Source organism: Antechinus flavipes, chromosome 2 (assembly GCF_016432865.1).
Source record: "Antechinus flavipes isolate AdamAnt ecotype Samford, QLD, Australia chromosome 2, AdamAnt_v2, whole genome shotgun sequence".
Lineage (NCBI taxonomy): Eukaryota > Metazoa > Chordata > Mammalia > Dasyuromorphia > Dasyuridae > Antechinus > Antechinus flavipes.
The window spans coordinates 359,428,559-359,450,351 of NC_067399.1; the positions used below are offsets into that span (position 1 = coordinate 359,428,559).

The 21,793-nt window shown below is 35.2% G+C and overlaps 1 protein-coding gene across 2 annotated transcripts in view; it reads left to right on the forward strand.

Moving 5' to 3' along the window:
• Positions 1-20,637, forward strand: part of LECT2 (leukocyte cell derived chemotaxin 2) — a 34,495-nt gene extending 13,858 nt beyond the window's left edge. The window contains exons 2-5 of one of the 2 annotated variants that reach the window (XM_051978140.1): positions 203-413; positions 1,701-1,797; positions 2,898-3,043; positions 20,421-20,637. In XM_051978140.1, the coding sequence (XP_051834100.1) occupies positions 368-413; positions 1,701-1,797; positions 2,898-3,043; positions 20,421-20,449 (318 nt within the window). In that variant the 5' untranslated portion in view covers positions 203-367 and the 3' untranslated portion in view covers positions 20,450-20,637. Of the gene's footprint in view, positions 1-202; positions 414-1,700; positions 1,798-2,897; positions 3,044-6,788; positions 7,124-20,420 lie in introns of those variants that run through there. The other variant, XM_051978139.1, reaches the window with a different exon arrangement.
• The last annotated feature ends 1,156 nt before the right edge of the window (positions 20,638-21,793 follow it).

A 21,793-nucleotide genomic window follows, 5' to 3' on the forward strand; every position in this document is an offset into this window, starting at 1 on the left:
TTTTCAGTTCCTTCTTCTTTTTAGTCAGTTCTAATTCTTTTGTTTAATTTCATACACCATTAAATTTTCCTTGTGCCCTTTTTGAGCCCAACAAACAAATAACACAGCCACTTTTGTCCAGAAAGATTTCACTTTATCTCTCTCCCTAACTCTGCCAATTTTCTGTAATACATTCTTTGTTCTTCTTAATTCTATCTTTCAGATACTTCCTACATCTTTCTTATTACATTAGTCCTTAAAATAAAAGACAACTGTATTTCTGAGACTAAAGTGGCTCATACTTAAACCTCATCAGATATAACTGAGAGACTGACCAAGAAATTCTAACAACTCTAAACATCTGTACCTTTGAAGAAAACGTGACCAAATGTTTCCCATCAGAGTACTCATTTTAGTTGCCTTGATTTCAGTGGGTAAGTCAAAATGAAAACTTTAGTGGCTTCTTTCATGTTTTCAAACTAATTTTAAGGGAAGATTTAAAAGTCAAAAAGACAACCAAAATAGTGCTATGTGAGGAACTAGTAAGTTAATGTAGTGCTAAATGAATTTCATCTGCAGCCTAGTTTGATAAGGAAAGAAATATAAGGTAGTATGAAAAATTAGAAAATCACTTTAATTTTAATCTTGAATTTACTAAGCCCAGAATTAGAAATTAGCAAAATTTTTGGCTTTGTTTCAGGACACACTATGTTCCCTAGCATTTTTCTATTTATTTTGGAAAAATCCTTAATGAAAGAATAATGTGTTTTGAGATCAAAGATTAAAGTTAACTTACAAAGGAAAAGGAAAAAAAATCAGTAAATGTAAAATGTGTCCTTTTATCTACACTTTTGTTCTAAAAGTAAAGGATAGCTTTTACAAGTTACATTTTGGTCAAAGATATATCTCATGTATTAATTTAGTTCTGGATTTGTATTGTGAAATTTTACTTTTTACGAAGTTCAACATATGTGTACATGCATCTATACATATATACACCTACACATATATGTGTATATACACATATTCATATGTACATAATGTATGTGTAGTCACTAAGAACCCTTAAATAATATTAACAAATTATCATTTTAATGGAAAATAATATTTAATGATTATCTTTTTCTTATGGAAGTTAACTAGGACATTTCAAATATACCGTATGCTAATAAGATCCAGATTCCAGGGGTCAACTTTTGTAAAACTTATCAATGGATACGTGCTCCCCATATTGCAATATTTTATCATTTTTATATCACTTTTGTTAACATAGTGTTGTTTGCTTTGCTTATGAAATTTCTTGCTTTTCCAGGACATTCCCCTTATCTCAATTCAAACTTTGCATATTCACTTTGATTTATCTTAAGATATAATAGCAAAGTAATGTTTTAAAGCTAGCCTAATATTTCAGAATTATTGTTCTTATTAAGAATATTTTTATTGAATAGCATTTTTTGAAAGATACTTGTATATTGCAATTAAAATTAAATTGATTATAATGTCAAAGTACTATTAAACTATTAACAAAAATACTAGCAAATCAACAATCTGCCATCAAATAGTAGGAAATTTTGTGTCATAGAAAATTTTTAATTTTTATCATAATCAGGACATAAATAGGTAAATAAATAACTAGTCAGGGTTACAATTTTAACAATTTTGTATCCTAGGCAAAGAAAAATAACCTATGAATTTTGCCCTTTTTTTTTTTTTTTTTCCAGTATTGTCAGGACCATGGGCTACTATATGCGCTGGAAAAAATAAAAATACTATCAGAGACCATGATAATTTTGGCTCTGGAAAGTATGGTGCTTCTAGGTATGGTCAGTTTAACTTATGCTAAGAGTTTCAAGTCCAAGCTTGCTCCTCATGTTGTCCTCCATCTTCCTCCAGTCTGTCTTATTTATCTCTGTTGTGACAAAGTAATGGGATAATAAGAAAGTCAGCATACTGTAGTGGGGAATTGTCCTTAGAGTCAGAAAAAACTCAAGTGTGAGTCCCATCTCTCACATATACAGTCTGACCTGGCGGGTTTAACTTCACCTTTGAGTGACCCCCAAACAAATTTCTAATACTGTACAATGCAAAAGTTTCCCTAGTACTTATGAAGTTACAGATTGTGAATAAACAAAAAAATTTAACTCTAAGACAAATATAAATTATTTTACCTGAGGCATATTGCAAGAAACAATTTAGAGATGGATTACAAAATGGCCATCTGGCCAGGGAAGAAGGGGAAGAGTGGGGAAGAAAGATGGAGAAGACAGTACAGAGAAATGTTTGAGTTGAAACTTGTTTATCATGCATTTGTCTTTTGTAGTGCATAGTAGAATATTGTAGGCTATAGCACCAGTGATAGATGATGTCCCTATATCAGAATTGTTTATTCCTGGGGATAATTTGTGGGTGTTTTTTTCCAGTGTATAATATTTGGTAAAATAATTTTCTCAACTGAGGCAGATTAACATTTCTCTGACTCAGAGGTCAAGTTACTGGGAAGCTGCCTGGGACACACACAAGTTAATTTATTCAGAATCACAATGGTAGTAAAATTAAGTTTTAATAACTTTATAACTTTATATTATGGGCATGAAAATATAAGATGAGCAGCTTGGAAACCTTAGCTCTCTTCATGGATCCCCTCCTTCATGAAGCTTTTCAAGAATTTCCCCATAGTTAGTCTTTTCCATCTAATCATTTGATGGTATTTGATAATGATACTAAATTTATTATGGATTTGTTTTGTAACTTACAAAGTGGTCACAGATTATTAGGAAAGAGGAAGAAGATTCAGGATGTAAGGGCAGAACAAAAGTATCTTCTCTTGAGATAAACTGGTCAATTGTCTAAATAATGATAGTCTGAGTTTTCATTGGTGCCACGAGACCATTAACCATGTCTTCTTTTCTCTATTTTAGAGGCGCAAGGAAACACAAAGGGGTGGATGTGGAATGCACAGATGGATCAGATGTGTATGCCCCTTTTGATGGAGAAATTGTGAGGCAGGCAAAACCTTATAAAAAAAATAATGCTATTAATGATGGTGTTGAGATAAGAGGAGGAGGTAAGTAAACTATAGGTGTTGTGCCAAAAGAGAAACGAGTTGAGAAATATTAATTTTTAATCAGAGAACTTAGTAAGTCAACTTGACCACACAAGGATTAGCATCCAAAGGTTCTGAACAAAAAAAAAAAATTGGGGCTTTTTATAGGGTTTGACAGGGACCAGAAAACAAGTTAACCTTCTTCCTTATCTGACATTTTTGCAACTGTTTGTTCTGGGAGATGGCAGTCTTGCATAAGATTTCCATTGCTTTTCTTATGCAGGCGGGTTCTGATAGAGAAGGAGACAAGAGTCTTTTTAGGAGTGCAAAAAGGTTTGGGATTTCTAGGTCATTTTAAGTTTAGGGCTTTTTTCAAAGCCAGTTTCCCAAATCTAGTTTTTTTGGGGTGGGGTAGGGGACTTGGGGATATGGTTCTAACATAGCAAAGACCTTGAATATTATTTTCCTTTAGGTATTTATGATGTTCCTGAAAGGGAAAATAAAATTGCTTTCTTTTCCTCTAATAGACAAAACTAGCATCAAATTAAAGAATGGCAAGTTTTAATTCCATAAAAAGAAATTCACTAATATTGGCCCAAAGTTGAGTTCCTCTTCACCAGAGGTGTTTTAATAGAGGCTACCTGTTGTTAGATTCTATGATTATATTTATTTCATGGAGGTTGTCAAGTTTAGAGAATTGTACCAAGCAGTCAATTAGTTGCAAAGGTAGAATACTGATAGCTATGCTACCCTTCTTTTTTTTTTTTATTAAAATATCACTCACTCATCCCCATTTCCAATTTTATCCTCTGGAATCCTCCTTTGTTATTATTACTATTAATAATATTTAACAAATTTCCTTTCATGCTGGACCTCTTTCCTTTAATGATGTTGTGTGTGATGTTCTCTTCTTTAAAATATAATGGTTCTCTCTGGGGGAGCAGGTTTCTCAGGGAGGTTTTCTGGAGGCAGCCTTAGTTTCAGTTAAAAGTAATAATCACCCAAATGCAGCCAGGTATTAAAAGTTCAGAGCTTCCTCCAAAATAGCCCAGTTAGTTTTTCTTAGAGGCCTATCTTTCTGCTTGGTTCCAAGAGCTCTTGTAGCTTGTCTTTGCTTTTGCCTCTGCTTTCTTCAGTCTCCAGCCAGCACAAAGATGGAAGATGGAATGAATCTCTCTTTCCTCTGAGAAAGGGCTTCTAGCTCTCAATCTTCCAGAGTGCTCCTTCTGAGTCTTGCCTCCTTGCCTGGGGCTGGGCAGCTTTCTGGAGAGCCTTTCAGACCAGCCTTGATCTCAGTGGGGGAAGTACAGGAGGCCAGCCACCACAGTGGTATGAATGAATCTGGTTGGGCCTCTAAGAGAGGGCTTCTCCTGAACTGACTCAGCTGACTCACTGAAGCTCTATTTATGCTCCTTCTCCAAGAGTGGGATTGTGGGATCCAAGAGTGGGATTATGGGTTTCCTCCCAGAGTGCTCTCTGTCCCTAAGAGCTTCTTGCTTATATGAGCTCTCTAAAGATGTGAACACAAGCATTGTTTCTATCAGTTCTACTTAGTACCTTGTTTCAAGTTCTGGGCCATAACATCTCCTCATAGGATCAGATCAATCATACTGAACCATGCTAAATTAGATAATTATCCTCTCTATCAATTCTAATGACTTAACACTTTGTAAGGATTCCAACAGTTGTGCTCATTGAAACTGAGCTTCCTTCTACAGACACCATACCTCTCATTATTCTCTCTAATCAGTACTGTTTATTATACTGTAGTCTATGTTGCCTCTTCTCTCCCACTTCTCATCCCACAATAATTACAATATTATGAAGGATAATAACCATGACTTAAGAATTATGAAAAATGCAATGAGCAATCATTTTTGCAAAATATTAAAAGATGAATCATTAACTAGGTACCAGAAGAAAGTGATATACTTCTTGTTCCTTACTACTACTTTCATACCTTCTTTTTGCACCATCACTTAATAACCACCTTTTTCCTTCAAAATTCCCTCCATCTTATCTAGAGCTTTGTTTCTCTCATCTATAGAATCCCAAGTCAAACTTTTCCCCATAATAAATTTAGTACCAAGATCACAAATTTATTCTTTCTTCTATCATTTTTCTGGAAATCTGTACTTCTTACTTCCTTAACCTACTCAAGTTCCAAGACTTCTATCTCCAATGTATTGTTAGTATGAACAGAAGTGTGCCCCAACCACCAGCAATGGCACCATTGAAATGAATTTGCCCAAGAGGTCCAAATTAATATTTTCTGCTCTGAGGCATCAGACTGGGACAGCAGTAGAACAGAATTATTTTCATTCTTCCCCTGCCCTCTTCGCCCATTAAACATTTGATATCACTTTCTCCCTCTTAACAGAGTCACATCTATGATGTTAAGAAAATTACTTTTTTATAATTTTTTATAATTACTTTATAATTTCCTCTTCTCTATTCTTCAATTCAAATGCCTCAATATATTTCCCCATTTTTTTCTTTTTTGTACCAGTTCTTTGAGGAATAAGTGGCTCTTCACCTTTCGTGCCTTTGATTTCATGTTTTCTGTGAATTTACCCCTTCAATTATCTCCCTTTCATCTTTTAAAGATTTTCTTTAATTATGAACTTACAATTATAAATAAATTGAAACTATTTCTTCCTATTGCCTTTTGGAGTTCCATTTGTCTCATTTTCCCAGTATTTTCAGGGAATCTATTACTTAGAGGACAGTTTTTCACCTTGTGTTCTAAGTTATTTAGAACTTTTTTCTAAAAAAAGTTCTACTTTTTTTTTCTATTAATCTTGTTTCATTTTAATCTTTTGCTTAATTTGTCTTAACCCTTCTTGGAGCCCCTGTTTATTCAGGCATTTTCCCTGAGACTTTCCATATACTTTTTGCACAATTGTTTTCTTCTGTGTTTATATCTTGGTTTTCTCTTGATGCATAATATTTCTTTATAATATTCAATGTATTCTTTTGTTTATTACTATTTCTAAACTTAGTAACTGATCCATGACTTTGTGCTTTGGCCAGACTCTAATCCCTTTCATACTCTTGGATGGATTGATCAGGCCATATTTGGTCCTATCTCCTCTGAAATATAGATACTATTAGAGTTCTGGTTCTATTAATAAGAACTAAATTTTACTCCTGACTCCTGAATTTATCTTCCAATAGTTTACTTCAATAACCAAATTTGTAAAAAAAATACTCCTAAAAATATTTTCAGGAGCCTAAACCAAGCTCATTTGCTTATAATTTGTGTTATTAGACTCTTCTTTTTTGAAAGTCATAGCAGCATTTGTCCTTATTTAATCTTGTGGCACTTCTCCCATTTTCACTAGTTTTCAGAAATTACCTTCCATAAGGTCATGGGATAGTCATAGTGTAATTATAATCAATCCAGACTCATATATTACTCTCATGTACAACATATACAACTACCATAAGTACAATAAAAAGTAACATTCAGAATGATGATACTGATGCATTCCAATTTCAGTGTATTATTTTTGTTGGTAGCTAAGCACATACTAATTCATTTTACAGTCTTAAGAACAAAGTTTCAAACTAACAGAATTTTGTTTTAATCTCAAATAACCAGATAGATTAATTATTTAATTAAACAGATATCCTCTTACTGAAACATTCTATTGAAAGGAAATTCAGATAAATCCAAAAGACTACTAAATTTCAATTTAGGAACAGAACTCAGATGAGCGATAATAGAAAGAATGAGTAATTTTATTTTTCTCCCTTTTTTAAGCTAATTGCATAAAAATATTCTACATTCACCCCAAGAAATATAAAGGTTCTATCAAGAAGGGAGAGAAACTTGGAATTCTGTTGCCCATGCAACAGGTTTATCGTGGAATAAAATCTCACGTACATATCCAGAATTGTGACCTCAGTGATCCTACTTCATATCTGTGAATGAAAAGATAATGACTTACACTTTCACTTATTAAAAATGATCTTAAAATTGTAATCTGACCATGATTTTATTGTGTTTTTAAATCTATATGTTACAAATTATATTTCTGATGTTTATTTTTTCAATGGATTTTTGAAATAAAGTCAATGCAGTTGTTTGGGTGTGAATATTGACTTCACAAAAGTTTTCATCAGGGCATTCTTTATTTTTAAAAAGTACTAGATCTTTCTCAATCCTATCTCATTCCTCACATACAATGACCACATATATTGTTATACCTTTCCCCTTCCCAATGTACTTATTAAAAGGAGAAAAAATTAAAAATCCTTTTGATAAAATTCTCAGATTGTAATAATTTTTATTAATAGAAAGCAGAAACAAAAGAAAAACTGTTAAGTCCAACCTAGCTCCTTGGAGGCTTCAGGATCATCCAGAGTCAGGATAAGTAAAAGTTCTTGGTCTTTAGGGGGAGAGGCAGGCAAACTGCCAGGAGTTTAACCAAAGAGCTCTTCTTGATTCTGGAGTCCAGAATCTCCACCTTTCTTCTCCTCCTCCTCCTGCCAGCAAGTGAGACTGGCTTGTCTCACCCCACCCTCTAATCCTTCCTATGATTATCTGTATATACCAAACATTGAGCCAGTACCGAACAGTGTGAAGGGCCATTTTTCCATAGCGCATTAGTTCTATGTTAATAGAGTCATTGTTGAATAGGTAATTAGCTTTAAGTGCTCAGTTATCTGATTCAAACCTACCTTTTAAGAGTTCTAGCCCTTTACATCTCCTGCTTTCTTTTGTTTTAGAACACAGGTAGCCACACCCTTCCTGACTTCTCAGGGAGATGAAAACCCCAAAAAGGAGGTAATCATGCCCCCCCCCCCCACCTCCCGACTTCTCAAGAAGGGAGATGAAAGCACTTAAAAAGGAGGTGATCACACCCTCCCTGACTTCTCAGGAGGAGAGATGAAAAACACCAAAGGGAAGTATAGAATCAAGGCAAATATTGTTAGTGGGTTTCTGGGCTGAAGGGTCTTACTAGAAACAGGTATACACAAATCCAGCACCATGGGAAGTATTACACAAGCACATAGCAATAAAGCAAGGCTAGTAGTTATGACTCTCCCCACAGCTGGTGCAGGCTCAATGTGGTGTAACAAATATGAATTGTACATGAAAGTAGTGATATAACAAACAATATGAATCAACATAGTATTGGAAAAGATTTCCAGAAGTCCTAGAAGGAAGGTATGTAAATAACAATCACTCATATGCCTTCTTCAGCAGCCAAGAGATAGTCCAAAACCAATCTATTGTCCATTGACACATGAAGTGTCAGGGAATGCAATGACCCCCGCAAGTTTTTGAAGTCCTGCAACAGTTTTTATGTGTTAGGGAATCCAGTGATTCCTGCAGATTTTGAAGTCTTTCAACAGTTTTATCATGTCTCAGAGAATCCAATGATTCCTGAGGGTTTTCAAGTCCTACAACAATCATGTCTCAGGGATTCCTGAGGATTTTGAAGTCCAACAATTTTTGATGTACAATGAGTCAATTGCCATAACCGCCATGCTCTTTCAGTGATGGACACAATCAATGATGGAACCACCCGACATTTCTTGGTTCTTCTCCTTCGTTTCAAGGGTCAGTCTCTGATGGACAAGGTGAATATAGCTTATTAGTACCCATCTGATTCCTTCTACATCTGTAGATATACAAGCAAACCCTCTCCCCCATGCAGTTAACCTATCTGGTCCCTTCCATTCACCACTTTCTGGATCTCTCCACATCACCAGGCAATTATCTAAAGATAGTGGAGCTTCCATACTGGACACTGCTCTTCTGCTGGATTTAAAAATCTGTCTGCTGGAGCCAGTGCATCCTAGTCAAAAATCAAGAAGCTAATAGTTAATAGCTCTTTATAGCTAAATTTAGAAGTACTCTAGGGTTACCTGTGGCTTCCCCTTTCTTTTGTTTTTGGAGGAGCAATTTAATGTCTATGTTTCTCCTGTCTACTATTGCCTGTCCTTGAGGATTAAAAGGTATGCCAGTAGTGTGTAAAATCTGATACTGTGCACAAAAGTGTGCAAAATGTTTAGAAGTATATGCAGGACCATTATCTGTTTTTATTACTTGTGGCACACCCATAATTGCAAAAGCTTGTATAAGGAATTCAGTGACCACTCAGGCTGTTTCTTTTGCTGCTGGTATTGCAAAAGTGAATCCTGAAAAGGTGTCTACCACAACATGAATAAAAGACAGGCGACCAAAAGATTTATAATGGGTCACATCCATTTGCCAGATTTCACTGGGTCTCAAACCACGAGGGGTCTTCCCTAGAGGGAGCATAGGAGTGTGGAAAGGAAGACAAGCTGTACAGCTTTTTACTATGCTCCTAGCTTCCTCTCTTGTTATTCCAAATTGTAAACATAAGGTTCGAGCAGTTTGATGATATTTAGAATGAGATTCTTGGGATTCTTGAAATAAAGGAGTATTGGCCAACATAGTTAGAAGGCTATCTGCCTTTGAATTACCATCAAAAATAGGACCTGGAAGTCCACTATGAGAGTGGACATGCAAGATATAAATCTTACCTGGATGCTTTTTCACTTGCTCTTGAAGTTCCTTAAAGAGTTGACATATATTGAAAGCTACAAATTTTATTTGGGCTGTGGCAATTCTTTGTACCACACCTACTGAATAGGCCAAATCCGAGATTATATTTATATCTCCTGGATAATAAGAGCTAGAATGATTGCATACAATTCATTCTGCTGAGTGGACTGAAAAGGAGTTCTGACTACTCTATAGTTAAATCACGAGAGTATACAGGACAAATATTATATTTGGATGCATCTGTAAAGATAGTTGGTCCTTTAAGAGGAACTTTAGATTTCTTCAAAAATCCATTGCCAATTATGTAATAATCAGATTATCTTTAATGGATACCCACATGTAAAATTTGGGGCTGTGGCCAATAAAATTTGCCACTCTGGGATGGTTTCACAGCATACATTAATTTGTACAGTGGTATAAAAGGTGTATATCTTCTCAGGACTTATCCCAAATAATTGATCTACTTGCTTAATGGCCTTTAATAAAATTCTAGCCACAAGCACTGGATAAGGAGTAAGGCTTTAGTCTGCTTATGCTGGGAAGGTCCCTCACTCGATCACACCGTCTCTTTGATGAAGGACTGCTGTGAGTGCCTCTGTCAAAGCAAAACCTAATATTTCCAAGGGTTTCTGAATGACTCTTTCAACCACATTGGATAAAGCTAGTCCGACATCTCTCAAAGTCTCTTAAGCTTCTTTTGTAAGCTGGCATGGTGAGTTTAAAGCAGTGTCTCCCCTTAAACTGTCATATAATGTTTGTAATTGATAGGTAGTCAAGCCTAACACTGGATGCATCCCTTGGATATCTCCTATCAATTTTTGAAAGTCATTTAAGGTGTTCAACTTCTCTGTTCTTAAAGAAATTTTTTTTTTTACTGTAAGTACCTTAGGATATAATTCATATCCTAAATATTGAAAAAAAGCATGTCCTTGAAATTTTTCTGGAGCTATGTGCAATTTGTAGTTCCTTAGTGTTTCTATGGTCTTTTGTAGACATGCTTGTAATGTTTGCTCCTCATGTGCACACCCCAAGATATCATCCATGTAATGTAACAACATAACTTTTGGAAATGCTTTTCTTAATGGAGCAAGAGGAGCAGCCACATACATTTGTCATATAGGCTATTTTTCATTCCCTATAGCAAAATTGTCCATTCATATCTTTTATAAGGCTCAGCTAAATTATCACTGGGTGCTGAAAAGGCAAATCTTTTCATATCCTCCTTATCCAGAGGAATAGAATAGAAACAATCCTTAATGTCTATAACCCAAAGGCAATTGAGTAGGAGATGGAAGTCCAGACTGAAGAGTTCCCATAGTTTCTATCTGTTCATTTACTTTTCTTAAATCAGGCAACATCCTCCATTTTCCAGATTTCTTTCTTATAACAAATGCTGGGGATTTCCAAGGACTTAAAGAAGGTTGTAAGTATCCTTGGTCAAGTTGCTCCTATACTATATCTAATAAGGCCTGAATTTTATCACTAACTAAGGGCCACTGTTCTATCCACACTGGTGTATCAGTTTTCCATTGGATAGGAACAGTTGAAAGTATTGGCAGGCCTTCAACAGCAGCCCTGCCTAAAAAACCGAGGTACTCATTGTTAATCCTAATTGTTGTAAAATGTCTCTTCCCCAGAGATTGATGGGCATATTTTCAACTATAAAAGAAGTAAAAACTCCTGTTTCACCCTCAAAAGTCCATCTCAAAGAAGTAGCACTAACTTCAGCTGCTATTGATCCCCCTATGCCAGTTATGTAGGTGTCTAACTTAATCTTTGGCCAGTGATTGGGCCAGTTGGCACCTCTAATGACTGTACGATCTGCACCAGTGTCTACCAATCCTTCTAATGGTATGCCATTTATATAGATAGTGAGCATAGGTCAGTCAGCTGTAACAGCTGCTGTCTAGAATATTCCTGGATTCTGTTGCTGGAAGTTAGAATCTAGGCAACTATCACCAGATTGCTTATTAGGAGTCTGTATCAGTAAATCTGATGCTACTACTTCTCCTGGTTGATAAGTCACACATTGTCTACCTGGATTCATGCCTGGGATATTATCTACACATTCCCCAGTTTTCCACATCAGTGTATGGATGGACACTGTTTTATAAGTACTCTCAGGAGGTGAAATGGTCAAGCCTACTGTGCCTGGAGGGAAGGGATCCATAGGCTGGAGAGGAACAGATTTCACCTCTTCAGGGGGTATCTTAGGAGTCCCAGCTGCATACAACTCTATTCTCCCCAACTGTCATCCCTTTCTCCCATCAGGTTGCTTCTTGGCTGATTGATTGTGTAATTCTTTTCTCCCATCAGATTACTTCTTGGCTGATTGGTCATGTCTGAATACTGTATTCTAAATGCTCTCTAGATGTAACATTAGCTGCCATGTGCCCCAAGTATTTTTTGTTTTGGACCCTGGGGCTGAGCACCCCCCATCTTGTTTCCCTGAATTAGTCTACATTCACATGCCCAATGGAAGCCTCTATTGCATTTTGGAAATGGGGTTTTGGGTCTTGTTCTCCCACCCTGTTTTCTCACTCTGTCTCTATGCCAATATTGAGCTTTTAGATGCCCTACTTTACCACATTGAAAGCATTGATGAATCTCTCTGGAAGTCCCTTGCCTAAAGGGACCCTGTCTTCCCATGTTCAGATCTTGGGAAGTCTGCATCATGGCCTGGCTATAAAAGGTATTTGTTCCCCCTGTGGCACAGTGTCTTATGATCTCCTCTAAAGGAGCATCCTTGTGTAGTATAATTCTTTTACAAACCTCATTAACATTTTCTTAAGCAAGTTGCCTTACCGTAATTTCTGTTGCTGTATTTTCACCAACAGTTCATATAACAGCTGTCTGCAGATGTCCCACGAAATCAGCAAAAGATTCTTTTGGCCCTTGTGCTGTTTTTGTGAAGGCCTCTCCTCTGTTCTGGTTACCTGGGATAAAACCCTATGCTTTGATAGCCGCAGAAGCAATTTGCTCTTATGCTGCTATGGGGTAATTAATCTGTGCTGAAGTGTCTGCATAAGAACCTGTGGTGTTCTCTTCTTTTTTAAAATATATAATGGTTCTCTGTGGGAAGCAAGTTTCTTGGGGAGGTTTTCTGGAGGCAGCCTTAATTTCAGTTCAGAGTAATAATCACCCCAAATGCAGCCAGATGATAAAATCTAAACGTTTATTTTCTCCTTCCAAGTCTTTCTTTCCTTGAGCCTGGAAAGCTTTCTTAGAGGCCATTCTCCCTCCTTGGTTCCAAGAGCTCCTGCTGCTTGTCTTTCTGCTCTTCCAGCTTCTGCCTCTAGCTCAACTCTGACTCATTCTCCTCCACTGACTGACTGACTGACTGAAGCTCTAAGAGCTTCTTATATATGATCTCTTAAATATGCGAACCCAAAGCTTGACTCCTCTTCTGAGAGTGGGATTATGGGAGGTGTGAATTCACAAAGTTACAAAGTTTTGTGTATCTCTCTTACTTGTGAACTCCAATGTGTGAGCCAATGTGTGAATTCTCAAAGGTGTTAACTTAAGCATTGTTTCTATAAATACTAGTGACTTAACACCTTGTAAGTATTTGCTCTAATATGTGAACCAATAAGGATTGTATCAATTCCATTGAGTTAACACTAGGATTTTAACAAGAACCTACACCTGTTAGTTGGTCACAGGTGATTGGAGTGTTACCTCCATTTTGCCTATTTCGTTGGGCTTGTATCCTATAGAGTTCACTATATTCAGAGAGCCAAAATAAGTTTTGTCCAGGTTCTAAGCATGTTCTTGCTATAGATTTCTAGTCACTAGGGGTTAAAATTTCATAAGCCAAATTCTCTAATAATATCTTAACATAAGATAATGTAGCCCCATAAAGAATGCAAGCCTTTTTCAGGTGTTTGATAATTTCTATATCAAAAGGAATATGTCTTCTACTTTCTTGACTTGAAGAGTCAAACTGTTCAATCACAGGATACATTTATATTCTCAAATCAGCTGTATTCTGCCCTTGCTCTTTGGCTTTAAGTAGTCCCTTTTGTAATAGGGTCATAGGAGGGGGGGGAGGGGAGTGCTGGTGATATCACTGCCCCTCCCACTCCTCCTCTTCTCTCCACCCAGGAAGGTAAAGTTAATGGGGGTGAGTCAACAGCCTGCTCAGATGTAGGCAGAGTTGAAGCTGGGCTTTACATTCTTTAAGTTCCCCATGCCTTCTGGTGATATTTCCATTACCCTCTCCAGTCTCTTCCTTTTTTTCCTCACACTTCTTCATTTGGCTGTTCTTAAAACTTTTCTTTTTTTCTATAACTTGTGGGATTCTTTAAGTCCAATTGTATTATGTTGTATATATAGAATGTTTCCTTAGAAATTGAATTAGGATCATTATCATTGTAATGTTCACATAGTTGATCTACTAGTTTCCAATTATTTGTTTCTATTTCTTCTTCCTTGAAGAACCAAGGGGACATGCATTTTAACACATCCATGAGTCCATCAATCTGCTCCCAAGTTACAATCAAACCCTGTCTCTTTATCAGTCTGAGTTTGCTTCCTGTAGATCTCCCTCAGGTAGTATTGGCGCTGGGGGTGAGGGTGGAGGTTGGGGAGAATCTTTTCCTAATATCTGCCCCATTTCAGCTAGAAAGTGAGAGTTACTAGTTTAGCTCTTAACAAAGTAAGTTCCCTATTTGTTTATTAAAATACTCACCCTATTTCCTAGTCACTGGGAACTTCTTCAGTGAAATTAGGGTCCTTGGTTCACACGCTAGATGCCAAAATGTAAAGTCCGTGCTAGCTTCCTGGAGGCCTCAGGATCAGTCAGATCAAGATAAGTAAAAGTTCTTGGTCTTTAGGGGGAGAGGAAGGCAAACTGCCAAGAGTTTAGCCAATGGTCTCTTCTTTTATTGTGGAGTCCATAATCTCCACCTTTCTCCTCCTCCTCCTGCCAGCAAGTGAGTCTGGCTTGTCTCACCCCATCCTCTAATCCTTCCTACAATTATCTCTATACACCAAACACTGAGCCAGCATGAAACAGTGAGAAGGGCCAAACATATGCTAATAGTCATTGTCAAATAGGTAATTAGCCTTAAGTGCTCTGTTGTCTGATTCAAACATACCTTTTAAGAGTTTTGGCCCTTTACAAAAACCACAAACAATTGACTAAAAAACAAACAATAGAGAAAGAAGTAACAAATAAACTGTTATTAATTAAAGCATTTCTATAAGGCAAATAAGTGCCTCACTTTTGCACCAGATCATTGGTTTTCTGCTTATTTGATAAAACTTAGTTCCCTATCTCTATAGTTATTTGTGAATAAAGATATTGTAAAGAAAATTCTTTGCATCTTTGAGAGTTTACTTTGAACATGATTGTAATGGGCTGAGGCTTGAGTTGATGCACTGAGGTCCCAATCACATGAGGCTAAATAGTAATTGGACCATACTCTATTAATATATAAGCTTGGAGAAAGAATGGCCCCTGCCCACTCTTAGTGCAAGTCCTGATGTGTTGTATAGGAAATGACGATTCTGGTGGGTGGAGGCAGGGGAGTGAAAAAGGAAGGGGAGGAGAGACTGCTTGCTTTTGCCATTGCGATGACCTTTCAGCTCAGATCTCTCTCTCTGCTAGCTGGCTTCCTGTCGCAGCTGCCCATATTGCTATTGCAATCCTTCTTGCCCATATTGCTATCGCAATCTTTTTTCACCTCTTCACTTCAATAAAGACTGAAGATTTTTCCCTTAACCTGAGTTCCTGACTCCGGCTGATTTTAAATACGCGGTCATTAAACATGATAGGAAGCTTCAGTATAGATTTATTATTTGTCATATACATGTGTAGAAAATATCTTCACCATTAGATTGTCAGTTCAAGAATAGATACAAAGCTTTCTTTTCTTTTATTTTTAATAATCCCTGGTTCAAGTGGATGGCTCTCTATGGAGTAAAAACTCTAGAAACATTGATGATAATGAGAAAAACTAATGAAAAGAGTTAGTGCTTAAATTGCCCTTATAAAAGAGTTCAGTATGTTTTTAATTGGGTTTTTTCTTATTTGTATAGTTAGCATCTTAAGACTATGACAAATAATAATGAAACAATGGGATTACTAGACATATAGCTCCCTCACCCCTCCTGGATCACTGCCTTGTAATGGTGGAGGGCTTGTGTAGTTCAATGAAACTATGAACTATGCTGTTCAGGGTTACTCGAGACAGACTGGTCCTAGTGGAAAGTTCTGACAAAAAAAGTGACCTATTGGAAAAGGAAATGTTATCTTTATCAAGACAAACCTATGGATTACACTAAAATATTTTTTTAAAAATGTGAGATTGGAAAATGAGCCAGGTTTGAAAGTGTCCAATAATCTACTTGGGAAGAACAAAAAACACTTACAAATAGCTCAAATACTAAAAAAGCTGAAAGGAATCTCAGCTGGAGAGGCATCTTCCTACCCTCCCCCAAATGCATAGGAACTTGAAATATAAAATCTATGACACAAGATAAGCTGGATGTAGTCAAATAGAAGATGGAGAGTTTAAACATTACATATTGGGTATCACTGACCTTAGATGAATGAAAGTAGCTGATTTTAATCCATATGATCATTATTTATACTACTGTGGGCAAAAATTCCTTAGAAGAAATAGATCTAATAGTAAATGAAAGGATGAGAAAAATACTGGGATATAATCTCAAAAATGACAGAATGATATTTGTTTGATTCCAAGGAAAACTATTCAATATCCCAGTAATACAAATCCATGTTCCAACTACTGTAGCCAAAGTGGCTAAAGTTGTTCAGAGTTATGAAGACCTATAATATCTTCAAGAAATCTCTCTCTCTCTCTCTCTCTCTCTCTCTCTCTCTCTCTCACACACACACACACACACACACACAGATATACACACAAGGATATCATATTCATCATAGGAGTTTGAAATGCAAATCAAAAAATAATTGAAATAATGCAAGTTTGTTCACAGAATACAAAATAATGTAGAGCAGAGACTAACAGAGTTTTATTAAGATAATTCAATTGTCATAGCAATTCTTTTTCAATAGCTCAAAAAGTGACTTTGCATGTGCATATGCCAAAATTGTCAATATCAAAAACAGATTAATTATATATTTTGCATTGAAAGGTGGAGAACCTCCATATGGCAATTAAAATGAGACTTGGAGCTTCTGTGGCTCAGATCAGATTGTTGTAAAATTCAAATTTAAATTGAAGAAAGTAGGAGAAATCATCAGACCATATAAGTATGATCTAAGTAACATACCTTAGAAATAGATGAATAGATTTAAGATTAGATATGGTAGTTAGAGTACCTAAAGAACTGAGAACAGAGGTTTGCAATATTGAAAAGGAGGCAGCAACAAGAAACATTTCATTTACCAGAAACAAAGAAAAAGAAAAGAAAAAAAGTGAAATCGCTATCAGATAAGGCTTTACTAACAGCAGAGGCAAGAAGGAAAGATTAAAGGAAAGGAAAAAGGAAAAGATATGTATGGTAGAATACAAAATTCCAGAGAATAGCAAGAAAAGATAAGAAAGTTTTCTTAAATGAGTAATGCAAAAAGAAAAAGAAGTAAGTTATAGCATAAGAAAGTTGAGATCTCTTCAAGAAAATAAAAGATATCAAAGGAACATTTTAATCAAAAGCGAGCATGACAAAAGCAAAAAAAAAAAAAGATAAGAATTTAGCAGTAGCATAAGTAATTAAAAAGTGATGGTAAGAATATGTAGATACAAGAAAATTGTTAACATCACTGATAATCACAATGATGTGGTCACTAAAGTAGAGTCAAGCACCTTAGAGAATGAAGTCAACTTGGGCCTTAAAAGCATTGCTAAAAATAAGGAAATGATAGGATTCCAGCTCAACTATAAAATTTTAAAAGATGATGCTATTACAGTGCTGCACTCTATATTCTGGCAAGTTTGAAAAATTCAAGTTGCCAATAGATCGGAAAAGATCTATTTATGTCACAATTTTAAAGAATAGCAATATAAATGAATGTTCAAATTACCAAAAGTTTGTGCTTATTTCACTCATCAGAAAAATTAGATTTAATATTCTGCAAGCTAAATCTGGTTTTTGAAGAGGCAGAAGAACTAAAGACCAAACTGTCAACATTCTCTAGATTGTGGAGAAAGCAAGGAAGTTCCACAGGGGAAAAAGGCAAACAAAACTCTACCTGTGCTTTATTGACTAAACTAAAAGCCTTTGACTATGTGGTTTACCACAAAATGTGGAAAGTTCTCAAAAAGATATGAACGACAGATTATTTTTTCTAAACTCCTATAGGAGTCTAAAAGCAATAGAATCACACATGGAATAACTAATTGGTTTAAGACAGGAAAGAGTACCACAAAATTTCATATGTCATCTTATTTAATTAATTTCTATGCAGAATACATCATGCAAAATGCCAGGCTAAGTATATCAAAAGCCAGAATTAAAGTTGCTAAAAGAAATATCAAGAATCTCAGATATGCAGATGATATCATTCTGAGGACACTAAATGAAAAATATGATGAGAGTAAAAAAGGAAAGTGTAAAAGCTGGGTTGAAGTTGAACAACAACAACAAAAAAGTCAACAACTAAGATCTTGGCAACCAATCCCACCACTTCCAGCAAATAAAAGAAGACATGGAAGGAATATTGCCATTTTATGTTCTTGGGCCCAAAGATAACGGCAGATGGTGCTCCAATCATGAAATTAAAATTCTTATTGTTTGGAAGGAAGACTATGGCAAATCTGGACAACATACTAAAAAGTAGAGACATTACTTTGCCCACAAATGTCTGTATAGCCAAAACTATGTGTATGTTTTTTCCAGTAACAATGAATGGATTTGAGAGTTGTATTATAAGGAAAGTTGAGAAACATAGAATTGACACTTTTGAAGTGGGCTGCTAGAGAAGACTTTTCATAGTCCCTTGGACAATAAAGAAATCAAATTAGTTAATACTTTAAAAAAAATTAATTCAAATTATTCATTTAACATTCAGTCAAATACTGAAACTGAAACAAACACTTTAGCCATATAATTACAAGATAGAATTCATTGGAAGAAACTTTGATGCTGGAAAATATTGAATAGAAAAGGAAAAGGGAACCACAGAAGATAAGATTGGTTTATTGGTCATAAAAACAAGAACATAAACTTGGAGATGGTGAAGTATAGAAGACTTGGAATGCTATAGTCCATGGGATCACAAAGAATCATATGGGATTAAACAAGTGAACACCAACAAGAACAACAAAACCACATCCCAGATATTATTAGGAAAGCTTTTAGGGCTTCTCTATTAGAAATAATGTGTGCTCTTCAATTTAAGTAGATTCTTTTCATATTATTAAATGATAGCTCTTTTTCCTATGCCTTTTGATATTTTCAGTACAATTTAGTTACTTACTATGGCAAAAGTCTTTTTAGATCTGTTGATATAGTTATGTGATGATTGTTAATATTTTATTATACTTACATTCTAATTTTAAGACATAATTAATTTCAAAATTAATCTGTAATACTATAAATTATAAGAAAAAATACCAATAAATTTCATTGATTTAGGAAGTATCTCACCAGAATCTTCCTGTATCACTGAAATAATAGATCTGGTTAAAATATGTGCATATGTGTGGATATGTATGTATGTATTTATGCATGTACACCTATACATACCTAATATCAAACTATTCCTTCATTCCTAACATGAATCCAACATATTAGAAGTGAATAATTGTTGAATATATTTCTATTGTCTCTTTGTTAATTTTTTTTTTAAATTTGGCATTAGTGTACATTAGTAATATTGTTTTGTAGTATTTCTGCTGTTTTGTCTCGTTTGGATAGATATTTATCTCAAAAGAATTCAGTGCTGTTTTTATGATTTCTTTTTGTTTATGAAGGATAAAGACTAATTTTTAAAGTGTATATTTGATAGAATTCACTTTTAATTTTATCTGGTCTCAGATTTTTATTTTGGAAATTAATTTGTGGTTTTGTCAAAGTAACACCATCAAATTGTTTTCATTCTTTGTTTTCTTTTCTGTTCATCTAGTTATTTAATTCATTTCTTCTGAATTTTATGTTTTGTTGGCATATAATTTGATCTAATTTGTCTCTGTTAAGTATTTTATTTCTATTCTTTGTGAATTCCTCTTTACATTTTTAAAAATTTAAGACTGTAAAAAAGACATTGTTCATAGAGATAATTTTGTATCTTGGTGATGTATGCATCACCAATCAATATAGCTTTTAATCAGAATAAATCCAAAATTTTGTAATCAAAAATCATGTTCCTTACTCATATTAAAATGACCACCAAATAACTGTCTTTTTGTATGTATATATGTGAAAGCATTCTCATCTTTTTACAAATAAATTCAATTCAATGAGGTGTCATAAAGGATTCTCCTATTTCCCCTCCCCCACCCCATCTGCTAGGAAGTACTTAGCTAATTCCATATATAGTTAGATATGGTTTCTAACTTTTGAATTTTTCTTATATTTTTTATCTTGTAAAGGAATATTTTCACTCAAACCAAATTAACCATGACTTCTAGATGTACATATATTTAAACTGTAGCCATATATATATACATATTTGGATATGCACAAATACACAGAGACCCACAAAAGTTTTCACAAGAATCATTTATCCAAGGTGGAAAAGGATAAGCATTAACCTATACATAAAAATGTACTTAATTCTTCAATTGACTGTTTGAATTTATTTTCTCTAAGACTATAGATTCTAGAATCTATGAAATTGTATTATGTCTATATTTAGGGCTCATATATTTGGAGATGGAAGGAACATTAAAAATCATTAATTCTATTCTTCTCATTTTCCAGATGAGGAAATGAAGACCCAAAGAAGGTAAATGACCTGTCTTTGTCATTATCCAGTTGTATCTGACTTTTTGGGACCCTGTGGATATCAACGCTTCTCTTGCGGGTTTCTTAGCAAAGACACTGGAGTAGTTTGCCATTTCCTTCATTTCCTTTTCCATTGGATTAAGAAACAGAATTTGTGAGTTGCCCAGGATCACTGAGCAAATAAATGTCTGAAGCCATATTTGAATTCAGATATTCCTGACTCTAGGTCAGTTCTCTTTCCCCTGAGCCAACTAGCTGACTCCAACTGATTTACTTAGACTAACAATTAGTAAGATCCTCTCCCTTTTTCCCCCACTCTCTTTTACCTTCTCAAGCAATTATAATGCTCAAAGATTCAGAGACCTATTTTTAAATAAGAACCTTCTCAAGAAAGTGTGGTGCCCAAAGCTCCCAGGGTATAAATGCTAAAATCAAGAGTAAAAGATAATGTCTCCTCTCCCTTTCCCTGCCTCTCCCCTCTGTCATCAGAGCAGAAACCCCAAAACATAGACTTAAAAGTAGAGTCATAAGGTATGCTTTCCCCATAAGAACTTAATAATTTATGTACTAGATAACTTAGAACCAAGAAATCTGAAAGGAATATTGGAGACGATCAAGAGTGAGGAGTGAGGAACAGAGTACCTCTGTCCTGGGTCATGAAATCTTGATCAGTTGCTGAACTAACGTAAATAAGGACATATAAGTGGACATGTGTTACTTTGATTTACTGGCTGAAAAGTAGCATATCAATCTTTTTTTCCTGAAGTAAATTCCCCTCCAAATTGTCACAGTCTGGGGATAATGTCTGTTCATTTAATTTAGGCTTATTATCTTTTAATATAGCAAGGTTGGGATATAGCAATAGATTAGGAATAACTGAGTATGCTCATAGGCCAAAAATAAAGATTAACCAGAGAGGAAAAATTAAGGAGAGAAAGAGAAAAACGAAGAATTTTAGGACCTTACTTAATTCTCACGGTTTCTTCTGGCAGTAATTTTCCTTTTCATTTTAGCTATCTACAGAGACAAAGTTGAAAACCTCATTAGCTGGTTTCTTTTTCCATAATAATTAATTCTGCTATATGTTTATTACACAAACATACAAATTAGCTGTATGCCTGAAGAATGCATCATAAGAATGAACATTTCTCAATCAGGGATGATTTCAGAGAGGCCTGGAGAGACTTACATGAACTGATGCTAAGTGAAATGAGCAGATCATTGTACATGGCAACAACAAGATTATATACAACAATCAATTCTGATGGATGTGGCTTTTTGAGATGATTCAAGTCAGTTCCAATGATCTTGTTAATGAAGAGAGCCATGTACACCCAGAGAAAAGACTG